Source organism: Pagrus pagrus, assembly GCF_965226575.1.
Source record: "Pagrus pagrus genome assembly, chromosome: 9".
Taxonomy (NCBI): domain Eukaryota; kingdom Metazoa; phylum Chordata; class Actinopteri; order Spariformes; family Sparidae; genus Pagrus; species Pagrus pagrus.
Genome location: NC_140193.1, coordinates 23,921,603 through 23,944,411, shown reverse-complemented (window position 1 = coordinate 23,944,411; position 22,809 = coordinate 23,921,603). Strand labels below are relative to the sequence as shown.

The 22,809-nt window shown below is 40.1% G+C and overlaps 1 protein-coding gene across 4 annotated transcripts; it reads right to left on the bottom strand.

Moving 5' to 3' along the window:
* Window positions 1-8: 8 nt before the first annotated feature.
* ppp2r3b (protein phosphatase 2, regulatory subunit B'', beta) lies at window positions 9-22,396 on the bottom strand. 4 transcript variants are annotated; one of them, XM_084362353.1, is made up of 15 exons: window positions 22,197-22,389; window positions 21,275-21,668; window positions 10,209-10,394; window positions 9,746-9,849; window positions 8,986-9,088; window positions 7,542-7,616; window positions 7,313-7,399; window positions 6,212-6,368; window positions 5,478-5,526; window positions 5,249-5,338; window positions 4,811-4,986; window positions 3,670-3,788; window positions 3,468-3,574; window positions 2,117-2,158; window positions 1,068-1,154 (listed from the first exon to the last, which is right to left on the bottom strand). In XM_084362353.1, the coding sequence occupies exons 2-14, from the start codon at window positions 21,626-21,628 to the stop codon at window positions 2,140-2,142; spliced, it is 1,626 nt and encodes a 541-aa protein (XP_084218479.1). In that variant the 5' UTR covers window positions 21,629-21,668; window positions 22,197-22,389; the 3' UTR covers window positions 1,068-1,154; window positions 2,117-2,139. The 4 variants fall into 4 exon arrangements, with proteins under 4 accessions (XP_084218480.1, XP_084218478.1, XP_084218477.1 ...); XM_084362352.1 differs by lacking the exon at window positions 2,117-2,158 and having other exon boundaries at window positions 10-1,154; window positions 22,289-22,396; XM_084362351.1 differs by lacking the exon at window positions 2,117-2,158 and having other exon boundaries at window positions 10-1,154.
* Window positions 22,397-22,809: the final 413 nt, after the last annotated feature.

The window sequence follows — 22,809 nt, the reverse complement described above, 5'->3', positions numbered from 1 at the left end:
TTCCATCAACCAAGGCTTTATTATTAATTTACAGAAAAGCAAAACATTTTAAAATTGGTTCCTTTTGTTCTGTCAAAGTACATTCAAATTAAGTACTTTATAACATAGAAAAAAGAATTTGTCTGAAACACTTGCCCAAATCATTTACAACACAGCACGCACCAAATTAATATTTACAGTTATTTATAAATTCATCTCTAATAATTTATAACCCCATCTCACACATACATTAAATCTAAGTCATAATGAATACAACCTGTACAATATACGCAGTGTGTGCAAGTCTGAACTGTGTCCTTGTGTGTTTACAGCAGGCTCGACGGTGGCTTGTTTGGCATTTGCAGTAGCTTCTCATTTCAACAACCATTAATGAATTTACAGTCTCATAGTTATGAACACTGGAATGTAACATTAGCCAATGATTTCAGATGGTAATTAGTTCAAAACCTGAATCAAATCAACATGGTTTCTGTCTATCGATCCAGGGAGCTCCAGTGTGTAAAGAATGTGATTCAGCTCATGTGAATGTGTCACACAGCGCTGATGTTCAGATTAAATAACACTCGCCCCAGACATTATTAGTACAAAGCATTTCAGGCAAAACATAACTTTTCCTTTGTCAACATGTGGGGATGGAGCAAAAGTCTAAACGTGCTGCTTGTGACATCATAAAGTCAGCTGTGTGAAGGGTGAAATATTAAAACATCTGCTATAATACAGCATTGTGAAGAACCACTTTGCTCAGACCGCTTTGCATGTCCTGTATCCAAATGTGTGATACTGTGTCCATTTCTACAGCACATCTGACCCCACCAGTGTTCTGACAGTGTCTTATGGTTTTGCGTTCACTCCCTGTTTATTGAACTGTGTCCTGTTTTGCAGGATGGGAACTGGGCCTAAATCTGCAAATCTCTGACTTGATGCGATTCAATTACCAACACTGCTGGTTGAACTCCGGGTCTGGGAGCGCACAGCGCTCAGCAGGCTTGTGGGAAAATGCAACAGGATCATGGGGTCATTCAAAATCATCTTCATATTCATATTCGTCCAGATCCAGGTTGCAATGTGGACTGGGGATCTCAAAGAAGTGTCTCTTTGTCAGACCCAGCTCATTGGAGATGTGCTGCCCTAAAGGGCTCAAAGGATTCTCATACCTAAACAGACACACAGAGGATAACATCAGTCAGAAATGTGTCAGGGAAGAAGAAATGGAAAATAAATAACATAAATATAGAAACATTGGGAAATGTGCTTATTTGCTTTCTTCCTGAGTTACAGATAATACAATCGACTCAGTTTGTACGGTAAATACGAAACTACTACCAGAACACAAGCCCAGCACCTCTAAAGCTTACTGATATATCTTTTGTTTTTTTAAATTCAAAGCAAAAACTTAGGTGTAAAAACGAGTATCCACTGGTTGCCTGGAAACCTCGTGGTAACAACAAGACTGCAGGAGGTCACTGCACCCGGCCAAGAAATAATCCAGTACTATCCCTGTAAAACCATGACTTGTCCTGTTTACACTATACACGTTTTGAAACATCTTAAACAAACAAGATATGCATTTTTAATAAAAGAGCTTTAGAGATTCTGGTAGGCAAGTTTTGTTAGCTTTGGACAGATCATAGCTGTTTTCCAATTTCCAGTCTTTATGCTAAGCTAAGCTTATGGGCTGCTGGCAGCAGCGTCATATCTATCACACAGGAATGAGAGTGGTAGAGATCTTTTCATCCAACTTCTGGCATGAAAACAAATAAGAGTAGTCCCCACAATGTCAAACTAGTTCTCCAAACAACATTTTGAACAAACCAGTGCAACTGGAAAGGACGAAGGAAGAACACATGAAGGCACAGACAGAGATGGTTAAAGAGTAGAGGTTTTTCTTTTTTTAAGAGGCAGGATAAAAACAGAAAGTGTCTGGTTCAAAAACAGACTCCCAGCTCGAAGACATGGCTACATACACACGCGACTGTGCAGTCTGATCTGCTGTTAACAGTATGGTCAGACTGGTGTGGTGAGGGTAGGAGCTAGGAGTGGGTTTATGACTGGACTGGCCCAGAGAGAAAGAGGAGGAGGATAACACTAGTCCCTGCTGTTACCCTGCTTGTCTTACCTGCTCTGGTTAGCAGCCTGTCTTTAGAAGTCGGTGGTGTTCCTAAAACCGCCACACAACATACCTGTCAGCAACCTCATCTATCACTGACTCACTCACTGTCACAAAATGCCCAGTCTTAGCAAGGAGACATAAAGCTCTGATCATCTGCTATGTCTATTGCTCAGTTAGACAGAAAACTGAAATCATCTTGCCCTTAACCGATCTTACTTCTAATTCAAAAATGGTGCAGGGCTGCAGCTAAGGGTTATTTACATTATCGATTAATCTGTCGATTATTTTCCAGATTAATCAATCAGTTGATGGATAAATAAAATGTCAGAAAATGGTGAAAAATGTCGATCAGTGTTTCCCAAAGCTCAAGATGATGTTCTTTAATGTCTTGTTTCGTCAGCAACTTAAAGGTATTAAGTTTGTTGTCATAGAGGAGTAAGGAAACAAGATATTCACATTTCAGCAGCCAGAATCAGAGTTATGACTTTTTAGAATAGTTGACGATTGATTTAATAGTTGACAACTAATCAATAAATCGATTAATTGTTGCAGCTTTAAAATGATGCAAGTATTGTTCTCTCCGAGTACAGTAAATTTGTACTAAATCACCACTTTCTGACAGCACAGCTGAATTTCTTAAAAATGTAATCAATTACACTTGTACTGTCGGTAGGTCTGTCGTAAAAATTGTCTATATATTTTCACATTTGACAACCATACCGGTAACGCAGCACTCATGATCATGATAAAAAGCTGTAATTACAATATTACATTAGCTAACACAATAATTAGGACCTGTATTTAAAAGTACACATATGAATGGTGCATAAGGACAACTTTGCTGTAACTGGAGAAAAATACACACAAAAGAAGTGAAGCAATAACATCTCATAGCAAATTTAAGTGATCACATGTGTGCTGCGACAAGGAATAACCAGTACAGAGATTTGGCCTACCTGCCTGCACGTAAAAAAAGTGCATTTCATTTGTTTAAGTCTTTTCATCATCTGGAGCAATTAGCATGTGAAATTAACAACAATGTAATATATTAATTACATACAAACAGGGATGAAATTATTGAAAAGTGGCCAAAAATGATACAAAATAAAACCAAACTGGAGCAGCTGATGCTGTGTGGTAGATTAGGTTCACAAGAAAGATCTATCAATGCAGCCATGAAGCCCTCTTAAATATAATAAAAAAAACTTTTGTGAAGTTTGCCAGCAAGAGTCAACGTGAATGATTTTTTAACTTTTATCTTCTTCTGAAGTCAAAAGTTACACTTTGAGCAGTTCGATAAATCAAGGCTCTGGTTTGCAGCTATATCTACCAGACGCACATGTAAAGTCAGACTTACACGTCATTGCACTGCTCGTTGGCAGCCTCCTCAGCCACAAGGATGTCGTACTCCTCAGCGGCATATTTCTCCCAGTCTGAGATCTCCTGGCCGTCTGTCTCCACCTCCTGAAAAAACATGACAAGTCACGTAAGCCACTTGACCTCTGACGGTAAAACAAGTCATGATACTATCTCACATCTGGGGTCATCCTATCACTTACCCTTATAACAGAGAATGGGTCCTTCTGCTCGTGGTCCAGGTACTTCTCTATGTTGAAGAAAGTGTCAAAGAAGATGTGGGACAACTTACACCTTTTAAGGTCCCGCAGAGTGATTTTACCTGGATGGGATAAAATAGGCACTTTAAATAGGATTACAAACACAAACGTACCCAGTGACGGATTATTAATGGAATATATATGAAACCCTTTTAGGTCTGACTACGAGAATTTTTAAGCCCGACTTTTCCATCCAAACTAGCTTTCAAAATTGGCCTGAGACCTTGCTGAGTGAGTAAATGTTGAGTGTCTGGCACTAACACTCATCATAGGGGTTAAAGATATGATTTTTTGGCTACTGATCAAACGGCAGCTGGACCACAAGATTTCAAACTAATTTTTGCTTTTAATATTTATCAATCTGTCAATCATTTTATTTAAATTCATATAGTCTCTGAAATGGGAAATGAAGCAAAAAGTGTTATCAGGGTTGTCAAGTCCAAATTCCCCAACAGAGGCATTTCATATATTTTTTGTTGGTTGTAACTCGTAATCTGCATGTCATATCACACGTAGCACCTCTACAGTAATGTACAAGTTGATATGTCTGTACCACAGACCATAAATCTCCCAAAGAATGTCACATTTTAATGTGAAATTTAAAGAGGCTTTTACATCTGTTAAAATAGTCAAAGTTGTGTTATCATGAGGCGTAACTGTGGAGGGAAACATCTGCCTCAAATACAAAGTCAAGAAGTTGTAACATCTCATATTACATGTAATATTCCACAGCTCCACTAGTGCAGCATACCAGCAGGTCGACTAAGGGTCACATTCTCGCTGTGGCTATCAATACTAAACATGCATAGCCTCACCGTGTACTAGTGTCTTCTAAATGGGATGGTGGTAAAGCTAAGTGCTGGAGGGAATTTGTTGAGTGGTGTGGATGACACCAGCAGCTGGCAGGCAGCAGGCAGTGCAGATCAGTCAGTCAGTCTCTCATCTATAACCGTTTCCTCAGCTAATGATCAATGCCCCGGCCTCAGAGTGTGTATGCGTGTCTACGACTGTCTTGGCTAAAAAACATGAAACCTGTCAGACTCTCTGCTGTGTGAGCTTCTCAGAGTGGGTATAAATGTCTGACCTTCGACCTCAGGCTTGACAAGGTCAAGCATTTGGCAGAGGCAGTCCTCGAAGGGAAGGGGCTCGATGGCCATGGTCTCCAGCTTCTGACACTGCTCCTCGTAGAAGAACTCCAGCTCGTACATGCTGAGCACCCCGTCCCCATCCAGGTCCATACAGCGGAACCAGTACTCTATACTGGACACCGAGTAAGGAAAAGAGAAGTGAGCAGGGTGCATGTGAGAAAAGACGTAAAGGACATAGAGAAACGTAATTCAATTATTAGTCTTGAATGCAAACAAAACAATCTATGATATTTTTTGTAGCCAGAATAAAATAGCGGACAATGGCTTATGTAATTCTACCCAGAATGCACACAACTTATTAAGAATGTCTCAGACTACAATTATTTCAGTGTCTGGCTGGATCAAAAACGTTTACAAGTGCAAGGTGTATGTACCTGGTGTCCGTCTTCTTATCCTCCTCAGAGATAAGGAACCAAACAAAATCAGCATAACTCAGCCGCCCTTCCTTATACACCCGTCTGTCTCTGTTGAAATGAGCCACACAATCACTATTGAAACCGGTAATCAAATAAAAAAAGAAATACTGTATATCTATTCTGGAAAAAATAACTGAATGACATGATAAGCATCCTTTAAACTCAAAACCTACATATTTTCACTTACCTTGTGACTGTTCCTGAGAATATTCTCTCAATCATCTTATGGGAGATGGCTGGAAAAAAATACAGCAAAGAGATTATTTACAATCCAGACTGTCAGAGAAAACGGTTTTCTCTTCTACAAAAGCTCTCTCAGTTAATGTACAACTTTTTCACAACACATGTAATCCATTCTCACAGACTGTAAATCCAGACTGGCTAGTGTAGCTTTTTTTTATTATCTTGACAATGCTATAAATCCTCTGGTCATCATTTCGAGTGTATAGTGGGAGAAATTGTTCCAGACATGGCGTCATTTGAGCAAAGTATATTTGCTGCTCTCTTATTGATCTTGTGTCTCATTTCCCCTGCCTCACTCACAGACCATCAACCAAGAACATGTGGTGTTGAGTGTGTGGGGAGGAAGCACCAAAGACAAGTTTTTTCCCCCCCTAAGTGAGTGTTTGTGTGTGAGCAGTAAACCTGCACCAAATGACATTAACAAATGATTTTTATTGTTCCATGTAGATGTAGCCTACTGACAGTGCTAACAAATGCCAGGAAGGTTAAGGAAAGTTAATTTAGTCATCATCTCTTGTGTTCTGAAAGCACTTGTCATTTGTTTTGTCATTAGTTGTTTGTGTATGTCCTATAGTCACACACACACAGTTCAAACAAAAAGGTTCTGCAACATATTTAAAAATTATTTCAAAGTTTGGTTCTAGTCAGGTGCAAAGACAGTAAGGTTTGCTTGTTCACCTTGGTCATTGTGCTGTGCCAGGTCCTTCTGGTCTACGTAGAGGTCATGGTCTGTGTCCAGCTCCCAGAACTTGCAGTAGATAACGTAGAAATGTTCATAGGAGAAGAACTCTGTGAGCTGGTTCACGTCCTCTTCCTGCTCCAGCAATGCCACATTCTGGGACAGAAGACGAAAAAAGTTGGTCAAATTTTGGTGTGTACAATAAAAATTGTCTTTAATTAGTAATTCTCAATATACGGTTAATTTTAGCCAAACTGTCCTTCGTAAACATCCGCTATAGTTTACAGACTGACTTCCGTCTTCACATTACTATACTTGGTGTAGTGCAATGATGAGTTATTCCAACATTGTGGGTGTCCTGCCTCACAGTTTAACCTCCACAAAAGGCTATTCCTATCTGATGAATCAGTTGACATGCACATGTGTTTTGCCCAGTTGGATTTCTTTGTAGCGATGTTGTCACATTTCCAGATTTCAGCAGTTATTTTAGCGTAAACAAGATAAGTAAGTGAGTAGTGTAAAAGTATTTACTCATATTAGTTCAGCATTAAGCATTCAATAATTATATTAACACTAGGGCTGCAATCAATAATTATTTTCATTTTCATTTTATCTGTTGATTATTATCTCAATTAATCAATTAGTTGTTTGGTCCATAAAATGTCAGTAAACAGTGATAAGTGTCAGTCAGTGTTTCCCAAAGTCTAAGATGATGTTCTCTAATGTCTTGTTTTCTCCAAAAGCCAAATATATTCAGTTTAATGTCATAGAGGAGAAAACTAATCAGAAAATATTCACATTTAAGAAGCTGGAATCAGAGAATCAGAGTTTTACCGATAAAATTACTCAAACCATGAGTAGATTATCAAAATATTTGCAGATTAATTAAGTATGTGACAACCAATTGATTGATTGTTGCAGCTTGAATTAAAACCTTCTATTAAAGCCTGTGACTGTGCAACTGAAAACACATGTTGTTATTATAAGAAGATATTATTATAATATTTTAAGTATAATAATAAAAATGCATTAAACATCAATGGTTAAAAAGTAACTAATACTCTGAGTTGCGTTTGAGAAGAATATGTTGAGTCGTATACCTGAAGAAAGTTACTTTTCCTGAGCTCAGAAAACGTAATTTTTCCATTCCATGACCGATTCACATTGTAGAATATCCTCTGAATCACCTGAAAAAACAGTTGACAGTGTTATGATACAGTATATAATCTAAGAAAGCATGGGCAAAACTTCATCGATACAGTGCCATTTTAATGTTTCACTACTGCAATGTTGCAGCAGTAATGTACTGTGTCTTGTGTTATGGTATACCGTGGTGATGTATCGTGAGTGAAAGTCTGGTGCCTCCTTTAGAAAGGCCAGGCCTGCGTGTGAGTTCACCACATCCTGAAAACATAAAGTAAAGTCAGCTCACTTTGTGTTCACTGCATGTCTGCCTCATTTCAATAACAAACCCCACAAAACTAACAGACACAAATGCAAAAGAACATCTCCATGAGACAATGTGCATACTACAATAACAAATACATATGTTCACTTAAATTCTGCAGTTTCTTTCAGAGACGAGTTTAATGGCAAACCACATGTGTCTTTATTTTTGGTATATGGAACTCATGACATTCAGAGTAGGCATATAAATGCATACTTATTCAAACATCAGAAGTTGTCAGGTTCTATCTACTTCACTTTGTCATGCCATATGCTTTATAACTTGTGCTATGTAAGGAAAAGGCTCCAGGCCTTGTTGGGAGAGGCCATCAAATTTAAATGCTTCTTTGAAGTCAGAAAACACTGGGTCGACCGGTTTTTGGATGAGCTTCAGCCTTTCTGATTTGACAGCAAAGTGGCGAGAAGGCCAGACAAAAGACGTTTGCTTGCGACTGCTTAACCTTCTCTCCTTCCTCATGCGATAAAGTCACAGGGTGTGTGCTGCATTTCAAATGAACTGTAGCTATATTCTTGCCATGAAACTCCCCCATGTCTTTTCTTTATTCTACCCCCTTCCCTTCTGCTGCAGGAAAGAATTGTTGACATAAATGCGGAGGCGGCAATGAAATTAAAAGGCCTTATTTCAGGGCAGCCGTCGTGCCTCTTTGACTCTTACTGTGAGAAATTAAATCATAGAGAAACACATAAATCACTGGGCACAGGAAACAGGCGGGGACAGTCAAATCTACTCCACTGCAATCCGCCTTTCATTCATCAAAACAGTCAAAGGCGATTCACCGAGCGGGACCATACAAATTAAACAGCGTGTGCCACAAAGCATCTCTGCTGGTATGCTAACGGGTGTTTGGTACAGCCCAGCCGCTCCTGCCAGCATGAAAATGAATCAGGTGTAGGGCGGGGCAAGTGTTGAGCACCAACAGCTTGTCAGGGGGAATGAGAATACAAAAAGCCAGCACAGCAGGTCCACATGGTAAGACTGACGAAACAGTCAGTTAGATGATTCTTATGAAACAACTTGATAAACCTGTGCTAATGTTTCCTGGGATTGTTTTGGTGCATTAATGTGTGTGTACAATGTGCTGAGCTCTAGTTGTGCACCAGTGAAACCTCTCTTCTGTTAACTCCCCTCCACTATATTACTGGCTTACAGTAACGTCCCTGAATTAGTCCTCCGCCACATGAAAAAGCACTGCCTCAGCAGGGCTGTCCAAAAATTAAGTCCAGTTCGCACCACTGAGGCCAATGCAATTTTGCCATCCCACATGGCCAAGTCCAGCCCTCTCCCTGGGTGTGCTGCAGCTAGTACCTGCAGGAATGGAATAAAGTCGTCTTGTTCCAGGTAATTACAGCCAGGCTTGGCCAAGAGGTGCACAAATTTAGAAGCGTCATCGTGACAGGTCTGCAGAGTTCTGGAGAAGAAAAGAGAGAACAGATGGTTGCAAGGTTACTCCCTCTTTTGCTCTTATGTTCTCAATCCTTTTTATTGTTCTTTAAAGAGTGCAAGATTAAAATTGTTCCATTCACGTGCAGGTATAATACATTCTGAAATTAGGATTCTGAATCGCCGCCTGGTGATTATAAGTGTTGAGTGTTATGGTAGCAACGGGGAAATAATGCAAGTGTCTACTGTGGCCTCTCATTAAAGAATGGCTCAGTCATGAGCTCAAGTCAAAGGCCAGGTCTGTCCAGCTCTCCGGAGGCTCACAAAGTAATACAAGAGCAGGCCTATTGCATACAACAGCATTCAGCACAAAGCTAAATGTGCAGCCGGCATTACAAAAGCCTGATGGTATTCCTTTCAATTTTACGCAGAAAGACACTGAATGGATGTTTTCGTTCAAATACTGTATATGCACAGCAACTATTCCCTTGTGGACATTTGTGAAGCATTTGTAATCAATGATTTGTGTTTAGAAATGAAAAGGAAAATGCCATGTTAGTAGAGAGCTGCATGCAGTGTCTGTAATCTCAGCAAGTGGTCATTATTGTTCTGAAGAGACTGTGTGAGCCATTTAGCTATGTGTTTACCAGTGGTCGAGTGAGAATAAGTGGAGCCATTGTCTTACTTTCTCCACATAGCCACGAACTTGTGAACGGACACGAAGCCGGTCCTGTCGCCTCCAGCCAAGCAGAACAATGGCATTTTCCAGTAAAGAGGGCACTCACAGGCCTAGGGAGATGAGGAAGAAGGAGATATGGGGCAATGGATATAGAGAAGAAAAAATTAAATACGCTCTTTAACTTTGAAATACACATTTGATCTTTGCAGAAAAAGAACAGCACAATGACACTTTACACTATTGGGTTGACAAGCAGTGTTGCATCACTTTAAGCCTTCCCTGAGGAAACCTAGCTGTCATTTCCCTCCTCTCTCAGGTTCCCCTCAGGCCATTTCTCACATTCCTCTGGGAGACGTAGATAATATTTTCCGAGAGGTTTAAAAATCAGCAAACAAGGAATGAAATTGCACCAATGAAAATAATTTGCTGGGTGGCAGCTGAACCTCCATGCTACAAATCACATATTCACCTTGGCAACCTGGCCCATGTCCTCAATGGTGGCCCTTTCATTTGGGAATTGGGAAAATATTTTCTCAATTTTGGAAATGAGGCTGTCGATGTTGAGGTTGGCTTGGGGCCGGCCCTGTGGGAAGTGAAACTTTGGAATGCTTTCACTCAGCGCAGTGGTGACAGGCTCCTTCGTCCTCACCTGGGCCTGAGACAAACACAGAAATAAACTGTTAGCAACTGATGCTAGCAAACGCTAACACCTCACAGCTCGAGCATTCCAGCATGTGCTCAAGCTCGCCTTCACACAAACTCTGCATTGCTAGCACTGTAAGCACACCTCTCAGCAAACCCCAATGCCCATCAGGCGAGAGTTGTGACAACTCAGCAATCATGAATATTATCCATTTATCTGTAATAGATACGTCTGTGATAGACATTTCCCTCTAATACACTGCCAGTCTGTGACAGATTCAAATTAGGCTGCCAGTTGTAAAATGCCGCCTGATTATCAAACTCTTTGTGTAAAGAATGTGTAAGAGCTATGCAGAACAAGATAATAATGGAGGAATGCAAACTGGAATAACAACAAGATAAAGTTATCATCACATTTGTGGCATCACAATGTTTACAAATCCACTTTGGTTTTAAACAGCATAATCTGTGATCTAACTGTAAACAAAATGGTATCTCTAAACAACATGAGATATGGCAAAACAAGACAACCAAAAGATTTGATTAACTCATGTTTACTCATGCTTTACTGATTAAAAGTTTCAATCAGTAATGTTTGACATAAACTTTCTAATCGGCATTTAGTGAAAACAGAATGCTAAGATTTCAAAGTCAAAGTCTGATATTATGATCCATGACAATATCATTGTAAATGTATAAGCTCAGAAAATACTGACTGGAACTTTACCCCCCCCTTAATGACTGTAATGATCTGGAGAGAGACAACACAATCAAATAAACCAATTAATTTGCATTTTCACAGCAGATGTTATGACCGCACAGAAGGAAATGCACATTTCAAATAACATTACCGATGACTCATTCGAATGTCTTAGTTAACTGTGGCTGTGAGCCAGCTCGCACACTTTGATGGACCTGAAACTGACACACCTAAATGTTGAGAGGGCATTAGTAATGTTTTTAATTACACCTGTACTTTTTCTGCCGGGCATGTCAACATATCTGCGGTGAAATGGGTTATTAATTGATAAGATTTTCTATAGTGGGCAGCCGTCGTAAAGGTCTAGATGACTGTAATGTCATAAGCATGAATGTGTTCCCCTAAAAAGCCAGCTCGGAAAGTTTAAACAGCGTACCTCACTACAGGCAAACAGTAAATGTCAATGACAGCCCTGTAAATAGTAGCATGGCTGGCGTGTGATTCAGTTTATATGTGTTTGTGCGTTTTAGGGTTTAACAGCAAAGGTACAGTAGGTCTTTAGGGTCTGTTAGCTTCCAGTCTTTTATGTGACAACTTATTTCTAACAAACTCAAACAGATGTCATTTCAAGGTGCTACATTCATTTACACAGAAAACTTCCAATATGTCAGAGCCTGGACATCTGTGTGTGTGTTTCCTTTTAAATACATCTGCCTACGAGCCAAAATAAAAGCTTTGTGTGTGAGGACTTTGTAGCATATACTATTAAGCTCTATGACTGTGACAGAAAATAGTGTATTCTTAAGTCTAACAACAATGACATCATGCTACATTGGGCCCAAGTCTTTATGTAATAATACATTTTATTCAAAACCAGTATATTCATACTGGTAATCATTGAATGTCTTGCTAAGGACCATGATTAACAAGATATTCTCATGGCCATACACATAAAAAGCCAGAATACATTATGATCCAAATGCGTTATGTCGCACATATTAGCCAGTTTCTAAAAACAGCTCGAGCACAGCATGCTTCGCTCTGAATCTTCATCTCCTATCCAAAGACTATTTACACGACTCAAGAATTTGCTAACTGGATCAGTCTCCATGGCCTTTAATAATCACAAACAGACCAACACAGTCCCCTGCTAGGAGATAAAAACACTATCTTGTTTGATTTAAGTTGAACAACACACTCTACCCATTGTTCTCACCTCTTGTTAGATTTGACAGAGCCTACAAATAACCACTAAATAACAACAATAAAACTTTAATGACGACCATAAAATTGCAGAGGAGAACATAATGTGACAAAATGCAGCCATGTCCACTTCTGCATGTTTATGTGAAATTGTTTCTCTGTATTCTTTCAGTGATAGTCTGCTTAATTTAACCTGATAAATGATAAAAGTGGCTGATCCTCTGCTCTTCTCTGTCCTGTGTGTTGGTGTCAGCCATGGCTATAAAAGGACATAAACATCTCCTGTTGCCCTGCCCCATGCTGTCCCCCTGTCTCTGTCTCTCTCTTGCTTCATGCTAACCGCTAGCAGAGCTCTTGAGCACAACTGCTAAGCCCCATGACATTTTGCACATTCACAATGATGGGGTCTGAAAGAGGACAGTACAGCGGCTGAGCACAACATACCACACAAGTTGAAACATCATCCAATAACCGAAGCTCACATCACATATCTCAAGTTATTTTAAATGCCAAGAGAAAGTGATGTAACTGCTCACTTGTCCTCACCTGCCCAAGGTGCGACAGAGTCCAACACTACCTGTAGTTCCACTTTATGAACAATTACTTCTAACAGAGAGGATTAGTTAGAATTCATGGAGTTCAACATTGGCCTGTAACACAAAAGAGTTGTACTAATGCAATCTGTATGCCTTACAAATACCAGTCTAAATTAATAGACATGCCCATTGGCTAACAGGCCAGTCAAGCCTGTGCGGTAGTAGGTATATTCATACAAACACCTGCCTGTCCTTGCTGGAAGGCTCTGAGCCTCTTCTTGAATCGAGAGGGCAGAACAAAGTCACAGCCACGTGCCAGCTGAGCCAACTCCTTCCTTAGGTCAGGGTCCTGACGTAGAGACAGCTCCCTCATCCTCATCCTCGCTCCAGACGGGACGGGGAACACATATACACAACACTCAATCCAGTGTTATCCTCTTGACTATACAAATCATTCAGTAGCAGTGAGCACTGGAAGCAAAGTGCAGTGGCAGCAGTGGGAGTCCTCTGTGTCTGTGTCCCTGTGATTGTCCTCTGTCAGAGTGAGAGCCTCTTAATGCAAGGGAGCAGCTGCTACTGTGACTCTCTCTCCCATTCCAGATCTGGTCGCACAATCTCAGCTCTGCCTGCTGCTCTGTCCTAGTCTCTACATAACATGCACATACACACACACACTGCAAAGGGTCAGGGAGCCCTTGCCTCAAAGCTGCTGGGGAGATAAGAAGTGACGGGGTGTGTGTGTATGGGAGTCACTTAGCGTATGTGTGGGGTGGGATGGGAGGGGTGTGTGTGTGTGCAATGGATCTGCCCTTTCCAGTTTGCATTCCTCCGTGCTCATAGAAGGTTATGTAAAGAGACAGACCTGTTGTTGCAGCTTGCAGCAGAGGCAGGAGCCAAATGAGGGATGCACCTCAATATCACTGTGACACTCATGTTCACTGGCTTCTTTTCTGAAAAGCTCCCATACTTTTAAATACTTCAGAGCACACTCTGCCTACATGTACTCTGAGCCATGCAAACTGGAACCTTTCTCTTTTGGACAGTACATATAGACGCTAATAGGAAAATTCAAAATTAAACCCCTGAAGTGATGGAATATAATGAAAGACACGTGCTAGTTCTGCTAAATCTGCCTTCATCTGTTACTAAATCTGCCTTCAAGTATAAATCAAATGAACAGCAGGCAGACAAAATAGACTTACTGAAGCACTGGCAAATAAAGAAAACAGCCAAAGTATGACAACTCAGTAATAGATAGATAGCATGAGTGGGGGTCAAATCACAAAATGACACACACACAACAGTAAGACATAATGTACACATAATGAACTCTTCTGCATCCGATCTTATGGTGGTCTTTGTTTTGCCTTCCGTTTGCAAGCTTGAGCTGCCAGCCATTCCACGTCTTATTATAGTTGATGGGCAGTAGAGGAGGGGGGAGAAATGTCAAATTCAAAGAATGATGACCGAACCAGTCTGCGCCTATTAAAAGAATCAACAAACACTGTTTGGGCAATCCAAGAAACTAGATCTGGAGAAACAAGGGTGTATCTTTAGTCCTCAAACAAAAAAACGCTTCCGGTTCCTGCTTTCCAGGACTGATGGCAATTACATCAATTCTCTATAAGTATGCTGATCTAAAGCTTTGGGGTTACCTTCACTGCACTGACTCTACACAGGGAAAGCCTAACAACTATATGCCTATAGATGTAAATGTTAATTCAACAGAAATGTAGTATTATTACACAGGACGCAAAAGCACACCCACAGTATTTTTAGATGACAGGATCACAACATTTTCCACTGGTTACTGCTCAAACCCAGTTCCTGTTATCCTCCATACAGGACACTGCACATGCTTGATAAGCTGTTTGTGTGATGGCTTTTCATTGTGGCTGCCTTTTGTTCGTGCTCATCAATTTAAACCAAATATGGAAAGGAAAGCACAGAGGCCAAAATAAAACCTGGTAGATCAGATGAAACGGTCAGCTCACGTGGAATCATTCTGTTCTGTTCATGTCTGAGCAAACAAAATCTGAAGTTTGTTTCATAGACAGAGATATCACAACACAGCAGGGATAATGATGTGTTAGTTTACATATAAGGCAACAGCCCTGTTGGTGTTTTAAAATCGAGGCACACATGGTGTGAAGAGTAACAACTCAGATGCAAAAACACACACAAGTTCTGAATGTAGCTCCCAACAGGATTGTATGAAATGTCTGTCTTTTAAAGAGAAATCTTTCCTCATACCTGTAGTGCCATTTATCCATGTAGACAGTTTTTGCTAAGTTTTAGAGACATCATCTGTAGAGATGTCTGCCCTTTCTCTAATATAACCAGATAATATGGAACCAGAAGTCAATTGGATTGTGGTGCTCAAAGTTCCTAAAAATGCATTTGAAAATCTCAACAGCTATGTCACTTTCAGGAAATCATAACCCAGCTACTTAAGATAATCCACAGACCTTGTTGAGGGCCCTCTTCTCACCGTTCAGAAGGAAGCATGCATCTCATAACAGAGGAAAGGCTTGCTAGCAAAGCTAACTAACTAGCTAACATTGAAGCTCGGCCGAGGAGGATGCCAATAATGCTTACAACCCGAGCTGTCAAGGCCATGAGCCTCTTGTATTCTGTGTGTTGCTACGGTGTAGTTCAGTAGAAAGAAAATAAGTTCCTACATGAAAATGGCCAGAAGAAGGTCTGTGGGTCATCTCAGTAACTGTGTCATGATTTATGGAAAGAGACATAATGTACAAAATGTATTTTTTGATTTTGGGGTGAACTGTCCCTTAAATAACCAGATTGGACAAGCTACAGCAACCAATATCGCTAAATAAATCATCCTAGGGCCATAGCAGGCAGGTTGTCCAAACAACATCACCCTCTGAGACAACTATCAGTCAGACAGGCTTGCTATGTGAACACAGTCTAATGGGTCACTGTGACAAACAGAAAAACACGAGGACTGGGATGTGTCTGATCTGTATACTGCTAAATCTGATCTGTACAGAAACATGTTTCCAGTCATGGTCGTCATTGCATAACGGTGAGATTATGAAACGCGCTGTCTGGACTTACTGGCAGGTCTGCATGTTACAACTCCCAGCAGTCAGATGACTATTCATAGGTTCTTGAGATTGTAGTTTAGCTTCAATCAAAATTGCATTCAGCACTGTTGCTGGACAGTCAAACAATGATATTCAAGGGTCAACATGCAGGGCAGACAGGCAACCACAGCGGAAAGGAATAGATTGCGGAAGGGTGGGGCAGAACTCCCCAGAGGGCATCTCCAAACTGTCAATACAAGCATACATGGTGTCCCACTAATACTATGTTCCACTGGCTTCAGTATCTGCATTAATAACAACCACTGAGCTGGGACATGTACCACATTGAATCCAAACAGAGGTGAACCAAACCACCTCTAGAGCCATAACTAGGCCTGGGTGATAAAACGACAGCAAAATGTATCGGCAATAGACACACCATTGATAGCAATAAAACAATAGTTAAATAGTCTCAAATGCATGCATTAAATGCAAACCAATAAAAAGCTTATAGGACAACACCCTGGCTCATGAACAGCCCGTCATATACCTTGATTATGTTTTTTTTGGATAGACTTCCTACAAAGTATATAGACCATGAATACAGCCAAGATGCTTTAAATTTCTGCACATATATATGTTTTGAGACATTATGATCTCCAAGAAAGACAATTCTCGTGGATTAAAGCGAATGGAAGTTGCTAATCAGGGACAGACCATTGGTTGATAATTCAAGAACTCTTAACATATGTTTCCCAAGCTACTATGTCTGCAGAGGATTGAAGATGGTGAAAAAAATAGTTCCTATTCCAGTAGGACACCCACCCAAAAGAAATTGCTAGTGAAGTATTTAAAAATTGTATCAAAACTTCTGTTCATCATCATTTGCAGAGACACACTCAAAATGTATTTTAAAATCTTGTGGAGCTTGATACAGCTATAAAGAAAATGGCTTGGGGAAAATCACATGGTCAAGGTGAACTTAGAACTAACTTTTTGTCAGTTTTTCTGGACTTGTATACGAGAATTGCTCTTTGAAGCATTAAAAAGAATGTTTAGAAAGTAATACATTAACACTAAAATTCAAATTGTTATGCAAAATAATCAAAACATTTTAAATAGCTGGCTACAAAAGGAATATTTCTATTTTTGGGAGAATCTTGTTAACTAAGATGGAAGGAATATCAAGGTTATTTTACCCAGCGTATTCTTTGGCTGTATGATAGAGTTGTATCAAGAAAATTCATTTTTAATTTATTTGGTGAATAAACAACACTTCAGTATCAGATCATATATATATATATATATATATATATATATATATATATATATATATAGCCATTTGTTTTTATTTCCTCGTTTAAGTGTGCTGCTTGGAAACAGCATGAGGTGATGCTCAACAATGATAATGCCTGTTTGTTATTTGAAGATAAGAAGATAAGAAGCTGAATAAAGTTGAAAAAAAAAATGTGAACAGCCTAATCCAACTTGTGCGGATTGTGGGGTTTCCTTGTTGTGTTAACTGTGTACCTTGATAAAGTGGTTAAATTCAAAATGAAGAGGTTAAATACAAGCTTTTAAACTTTAAAATTGTAAAAATAGGAATGGTCATTGAAAACGATCAATAATTATCAATAATTGTTGGTATCGACCAATATGAAAGTTTGTATCGCCCAGACGTTGCCACAACTGTTTCACAGAATAGTTACAGAAATGATGCTGCTGCTGCTGTGAAATCCAGAAAGCTCCAGCTCCATCTACCACAATCACATGTCTGAGACAGGGATTTGGAATACATGTGAACATGGGCCAAAAATAGGCCTGATAGACTGGCAACATGGTGGGCTCAGGGAAGGCCGACAAGTAGAACATGATGTGAGCAGTTCAGCTAGCTTGCACAAGTGCAATAATGCAAAAGCAGAGTCGGACAGTTATCATGGAAGTTATTTATTACTTCCATGATAACTGGTTTGCTCCACTTTTGGTGCCATCTATCCAGGCACCAAAAAAGGAGCAAAGGGTCAGAACACTACAGAAAGAACAGCAACATTTCAGCAACTACTATATAACTGAAAGTTAAAGTTTATAGCCATAGTTAGAGACCACACCTTTAAAGACCAAGTGGATTTTACCTACTCTTTGGCTGTATTTTCCCTATTCAATTTCATATATATATAGACAGTTAGGTTTGCCAAAAGTATTAACCTTCCTGAGAAAGAGACATCAAAACTGATATCACCTATATTTTTCTCAGTTTTAACTACTGTGAGTGTCCAAATGATGTGACTGTATACTGAACAAGCTGTATTTGTGTTTAGAGTTATTTACTTAATTCAATTACAAGTTTATAATGTAGTGAAACAGGAAAAATGACAGCTTAACTGAGACAAATGACAAAGCTATAGTAAGGAAATTATAATCTAAAATACTGTATCACAAAGTTAAAACAAAACAAAAGTGGTTCTTGGCTCAAGTCTTTGAAATGTAGAAGGCTCCATAGTGCTCAAGAACTATTCTTAAAATAAATAGGTTAATAAACACCTCATATTCCTTGGTACCATCTAAAATAAGGCCAAACCTGCTGAGTCCTAGCCGAAACCCAAGGTTTGCGAACACACACTTGACACTCACAAGTCACCAAGACTCCAAAATAAAAGGACTTGCAGGAAACAGTTTAACACCTGGTTCTCTATGACAAGTCAGGCAACCGATAACGTGACCCTGGACCCTTGCTTCAAATAGCTTCAATGTTGCTGAGCGCAACCAAGCATGTTATAAAAATACATCTTGAGAAATAACCTGTGATGCTAAATGCAGACGCTGAGAGAAGAAGAAAAAGTAAACACTCAAAGTAAATGTATTTCTACTGTTCTATATTACCAAGACTCTTGAGTGTCTCTGTGTATGACCTATTGCACTAATAACACAGAGAAAAAGTAGGTGTTGTGGTACACAGCAGAACTGAAAGCCAAGACTTCCTTGGGAGCTGATATTTACTGTACATAGCGTAGATAAAAGATCTACGGCCACATATTCTGACAATGAGCAGCATCTAATGGAAGTCGTTTCAGAGTAAATTACACAGGATGAATGTGCTGCCACACCTCATCTCACTGGCAAAGTTCCTGGTATCCAATGCCAACAGACGGGAACCGAGGCTATCTATATCAGTGTCTGATGTCAAAGTCGGACCAGCTGTTCCAGGCTGCATCAGTGTGACATAAATTGAATTTTTGAGTAATCCTTTGAAGAATGCATCTGTATGCGGGAATTCATTTTGTTGTCTTAAAATAGAAGTATTACTTTATACAACCTCACAATCCCTTTAACATTGAGTGACACAGTGTGGCCACATGCCATGACACATCATAGCAGAATACACAAACTGTCCAGCAGTTGTTTTATGGTAATCTGGAATGAGGGTGGCATTACCGGCCAAAGGTCACTGGGGGGAAAGATACTTGGATTTGAAAGGCAAAAAAATTCAAATTCATTTGCCAGACTGTTTCATCATATGCGCACATTAAACAGACAAAGCCATGAGGAAGATTGAAAAGCCAACTGATCACTCTTTTGAGGACCACTAAACTGTGAAACCCATAGAGGAGAATGACCTCTTCTGCCTGTGGTTAGTTTGTTTTAGCGAACAAATGACTTCTCATCAGGTCACAAAAAAGGTAGCAGAACAGTTTAAAATGATATTCTGCTCCGAGTGTAACATCAGGTCGAGCTCTCCAACACTGGTGTTTCATTCAGACTGAGAACAGATGTCGCACCAGTGACCACTTGAACGCCTCCTCATGCCTGTCTTTAGCATGTCAACAACATGTAGAAGGCGGAGTCTGTAAGAGCACATGCCTCCAGTTGTCTGGCTGTCTCACTGTCATCACATTCACCATGTTCACAGCTTCTCATCTTGGCAGAGGGGGAGTCCTTAAACATACAAAAACATTTTGTGGCTTTTAACTGCTCAGTGTGGCTTGATTTCTTCCATAACTGAAGCAGCCCCAAGCAAAATTTCTATTTACCTCTGGAGACCTCTGTCACTGCATAATGAGATGTGCAATGCACAGGCTGAAAGGAGTAACCAGAGTGCCAGGGATAGGCTAGGTTCAGACACTCCCAACTCTCATAACACACTAATTCGCGGGAGAGGCCTGAACATTTGGAAAGTATTTGACTAATAATCACTACATATGCCGACAGACATGGAGGCTCCACTATGATAGTCCTGATTAGAGCCCCTCACTGCCTTTGATCCTGTAGACCACTCAGCAGCCTCTTGTGGCCAGACTGAGAAAATAAAGAGCCCAGGGGATACGTTAAGGTCAAGATTGAGAAACGAGAAATTGAAATCTATAATCAGTCATGATGGATTAAATTAACTGATTAAAGACCAAGTGTGTGATGTCCAACTTTGGGGACTTCTGATATTAGTATTTAAAAAAAGGACAGCAATTGTTGACGGATGGCATGACCAAATTGAAATTCTATAAACTGGAGGTTAAAGCAAAAAAAAACAAAAAAAACAAAACAAACGTCAGTCATAAACTCATGAATCTATGTTTGATGAGGTACAACTTTTGATTATAATGCTGGTGCAGAATCCACTTATTAGCAAACACATGAAAGCATAATTAACATCAACATATTACAAAACAGCAGTTATGTTTAACGTCTTTTTTCACAGCAGTCTTTTTGACTTTTTGAAAAGTGAAGGTGTTACTGAGATAAATGTTGGCTCCATTTGTTCATGTGTCCCACCCAGTAAGTCATAAAGTGTGACAGTGAACCAGCATGAACAATACCAGAACTCTGAAAATAAAGCAGCTAAATAGAATTGAACTGTCATTAAATTTGTTACATACACGTTCGTTTTTTGTACAGTAACATGTCTGGGAAAAAGGCCTACTGATACATTTTGGTAAAACCTTTTTATGAAATATTTTTAGCAAACTCAGTGTTGAAAAAATAAATCTACTACATTAAGACACTGCCTCCCTCCTCCCAAAATGAATGATATATCCCCCAATCTCGAAGTGCATTGTAGATTTCAATGCAAATTCTTGCTGCTGTACAGAGATGAGGCTTCCTGAGATTTTGCAACAGACCCTACAGTATGTCACAGGTACTTTGGCTCAGGTGGCACAAGCATAAAGACCAAAACTGCAGGACACACCTTGTTTTAACGCTGTTAACAACAACCTTAGATGAAAGCCCTGCGACAAGATGTGTTATGGAACTCCACATCCTGTTTAAACCTGTAAAACTGTTTCATAACAGTTTGTGTAAGAGGCTCATGAATGATGGCCGGGAGTGATGAGCTACATGGCTACAGAAATCTGTTGACAGCCATTCAAATGTTGTTCAGTGTTTTAATTTATTGTTTCAACAGACAATGTACCTTTTTTGTGCTGACGGATCTCCGCAGTACTCTGCCATTGGGTCCCGTCACTCTAGTATTACTGCTACTGCCAGAGGGCAGGGTGCTGGTAGTTGGGGGGCTGGAGGGAGTGCTGAGCGGAGCAGGCTTCTTCTCTGCCAGGTTCTTTTGGGATGCCACATTGTTGTTCTCATTGAAGGTCATCGACCTCTTGTCCTGGGTGTTGCCACTGTTCAAATCAATGTGCTGTCCACTTTTGATCAGGTCAAGATAATCTTTGAGTAGTGACTGGGTCGCAGGATCACTCAACCAGTTTAGAAAGAGCTCATCCACCTTCATTTTAAGAACCGGCTGGAGGACTTGTGGTGACGGCATTTTGCAGGATATCACTTACTGGCCTTTCTGACAAACGCACCTGTATAGAAAGAGTAACATTACGTCACAACACAACACAACACAACACAACACAACACACACCCCTTTCAAAATTTCAAGCACAACCTAATTTGACTGCGACAGTGCACAACCGATGAGCAGACCAAGGTCTAATAAATGCAGCGACTTGTGGAAAATAACATGTGCAGTGGTTTGGTCTCAGCCGTCCTTGCGTTGAATCCACATAAAACACGCACTTACGTTATTGAATTTTAGCGCCAACTGTCAATGACCTAGCCCCGTAGGCGAAAGTAAGCGTAGTAAGCCCATATTGACCCCCAGCAACGTTAGCTATTTTTAACTCCAGTGTCGGAAATACATTTGCTTAAAACTCTATTTACTAAGCAAGCGTAACTTAGAGCTGCCAGACTACTTAGCAAATAAGTCAGAGTCGACAGAGTTAGTAAAGTTGGTGGTAACAGCTGGGAGAAGCAGGTAACAACAGTTTGTTAGCGACATTAGCATTAACAAGCTAACGTTAGCTGGCTAACTACGGCAGCTTACCAACCTTCTAGTCAATGGACGGTGGTGCCAAATGCGTTGAGATGACTCTAGGTTACATCCACCATAAGCGAAGCAGTCGCATGCATGCCTGTTTACCTGTGAATTACAGGAGTAGCGCTGTTATCTCTGGCGTTCATCACGGTGTGGCCAAAGACTGAAGCAGTCACAGCGGCAACTTCTCAGGCTCGCGTTCCCCTGGTAACAGCGCAGAACTAACGCGAGATCTTCCGCGGGGTGAGAGTTCACCACACCTTTAGTTCATTTCTCCGATTTCTCCTCCATGAAAAAGAAAAAACTACATTTACAGCCCACCTGCTCAAAGTCTGCGTCACTGCTCGCTGTGGTGTGCTAATGTTTCTGCACTCATTCATCGTTTCTATCGCTTTCACTCCCCATTACTCAGTGGTTGAAGAAGTATTGAGAGCGTTTGCTTGTGTTTTTAAATGCTCAGTATTAAGTTCTGCAACCGAAATCTTAAAGTAGGTAAGTATTATCAGCAAAATGTTTTTAAAGTATTTTAGATAAAGTACTAATTTTGCTGCAGATTGGCCCTTCTAATTCAACACTCACTATACCATATTACTGGATTAATAGCCAATTAGTGATGCTTTTACATT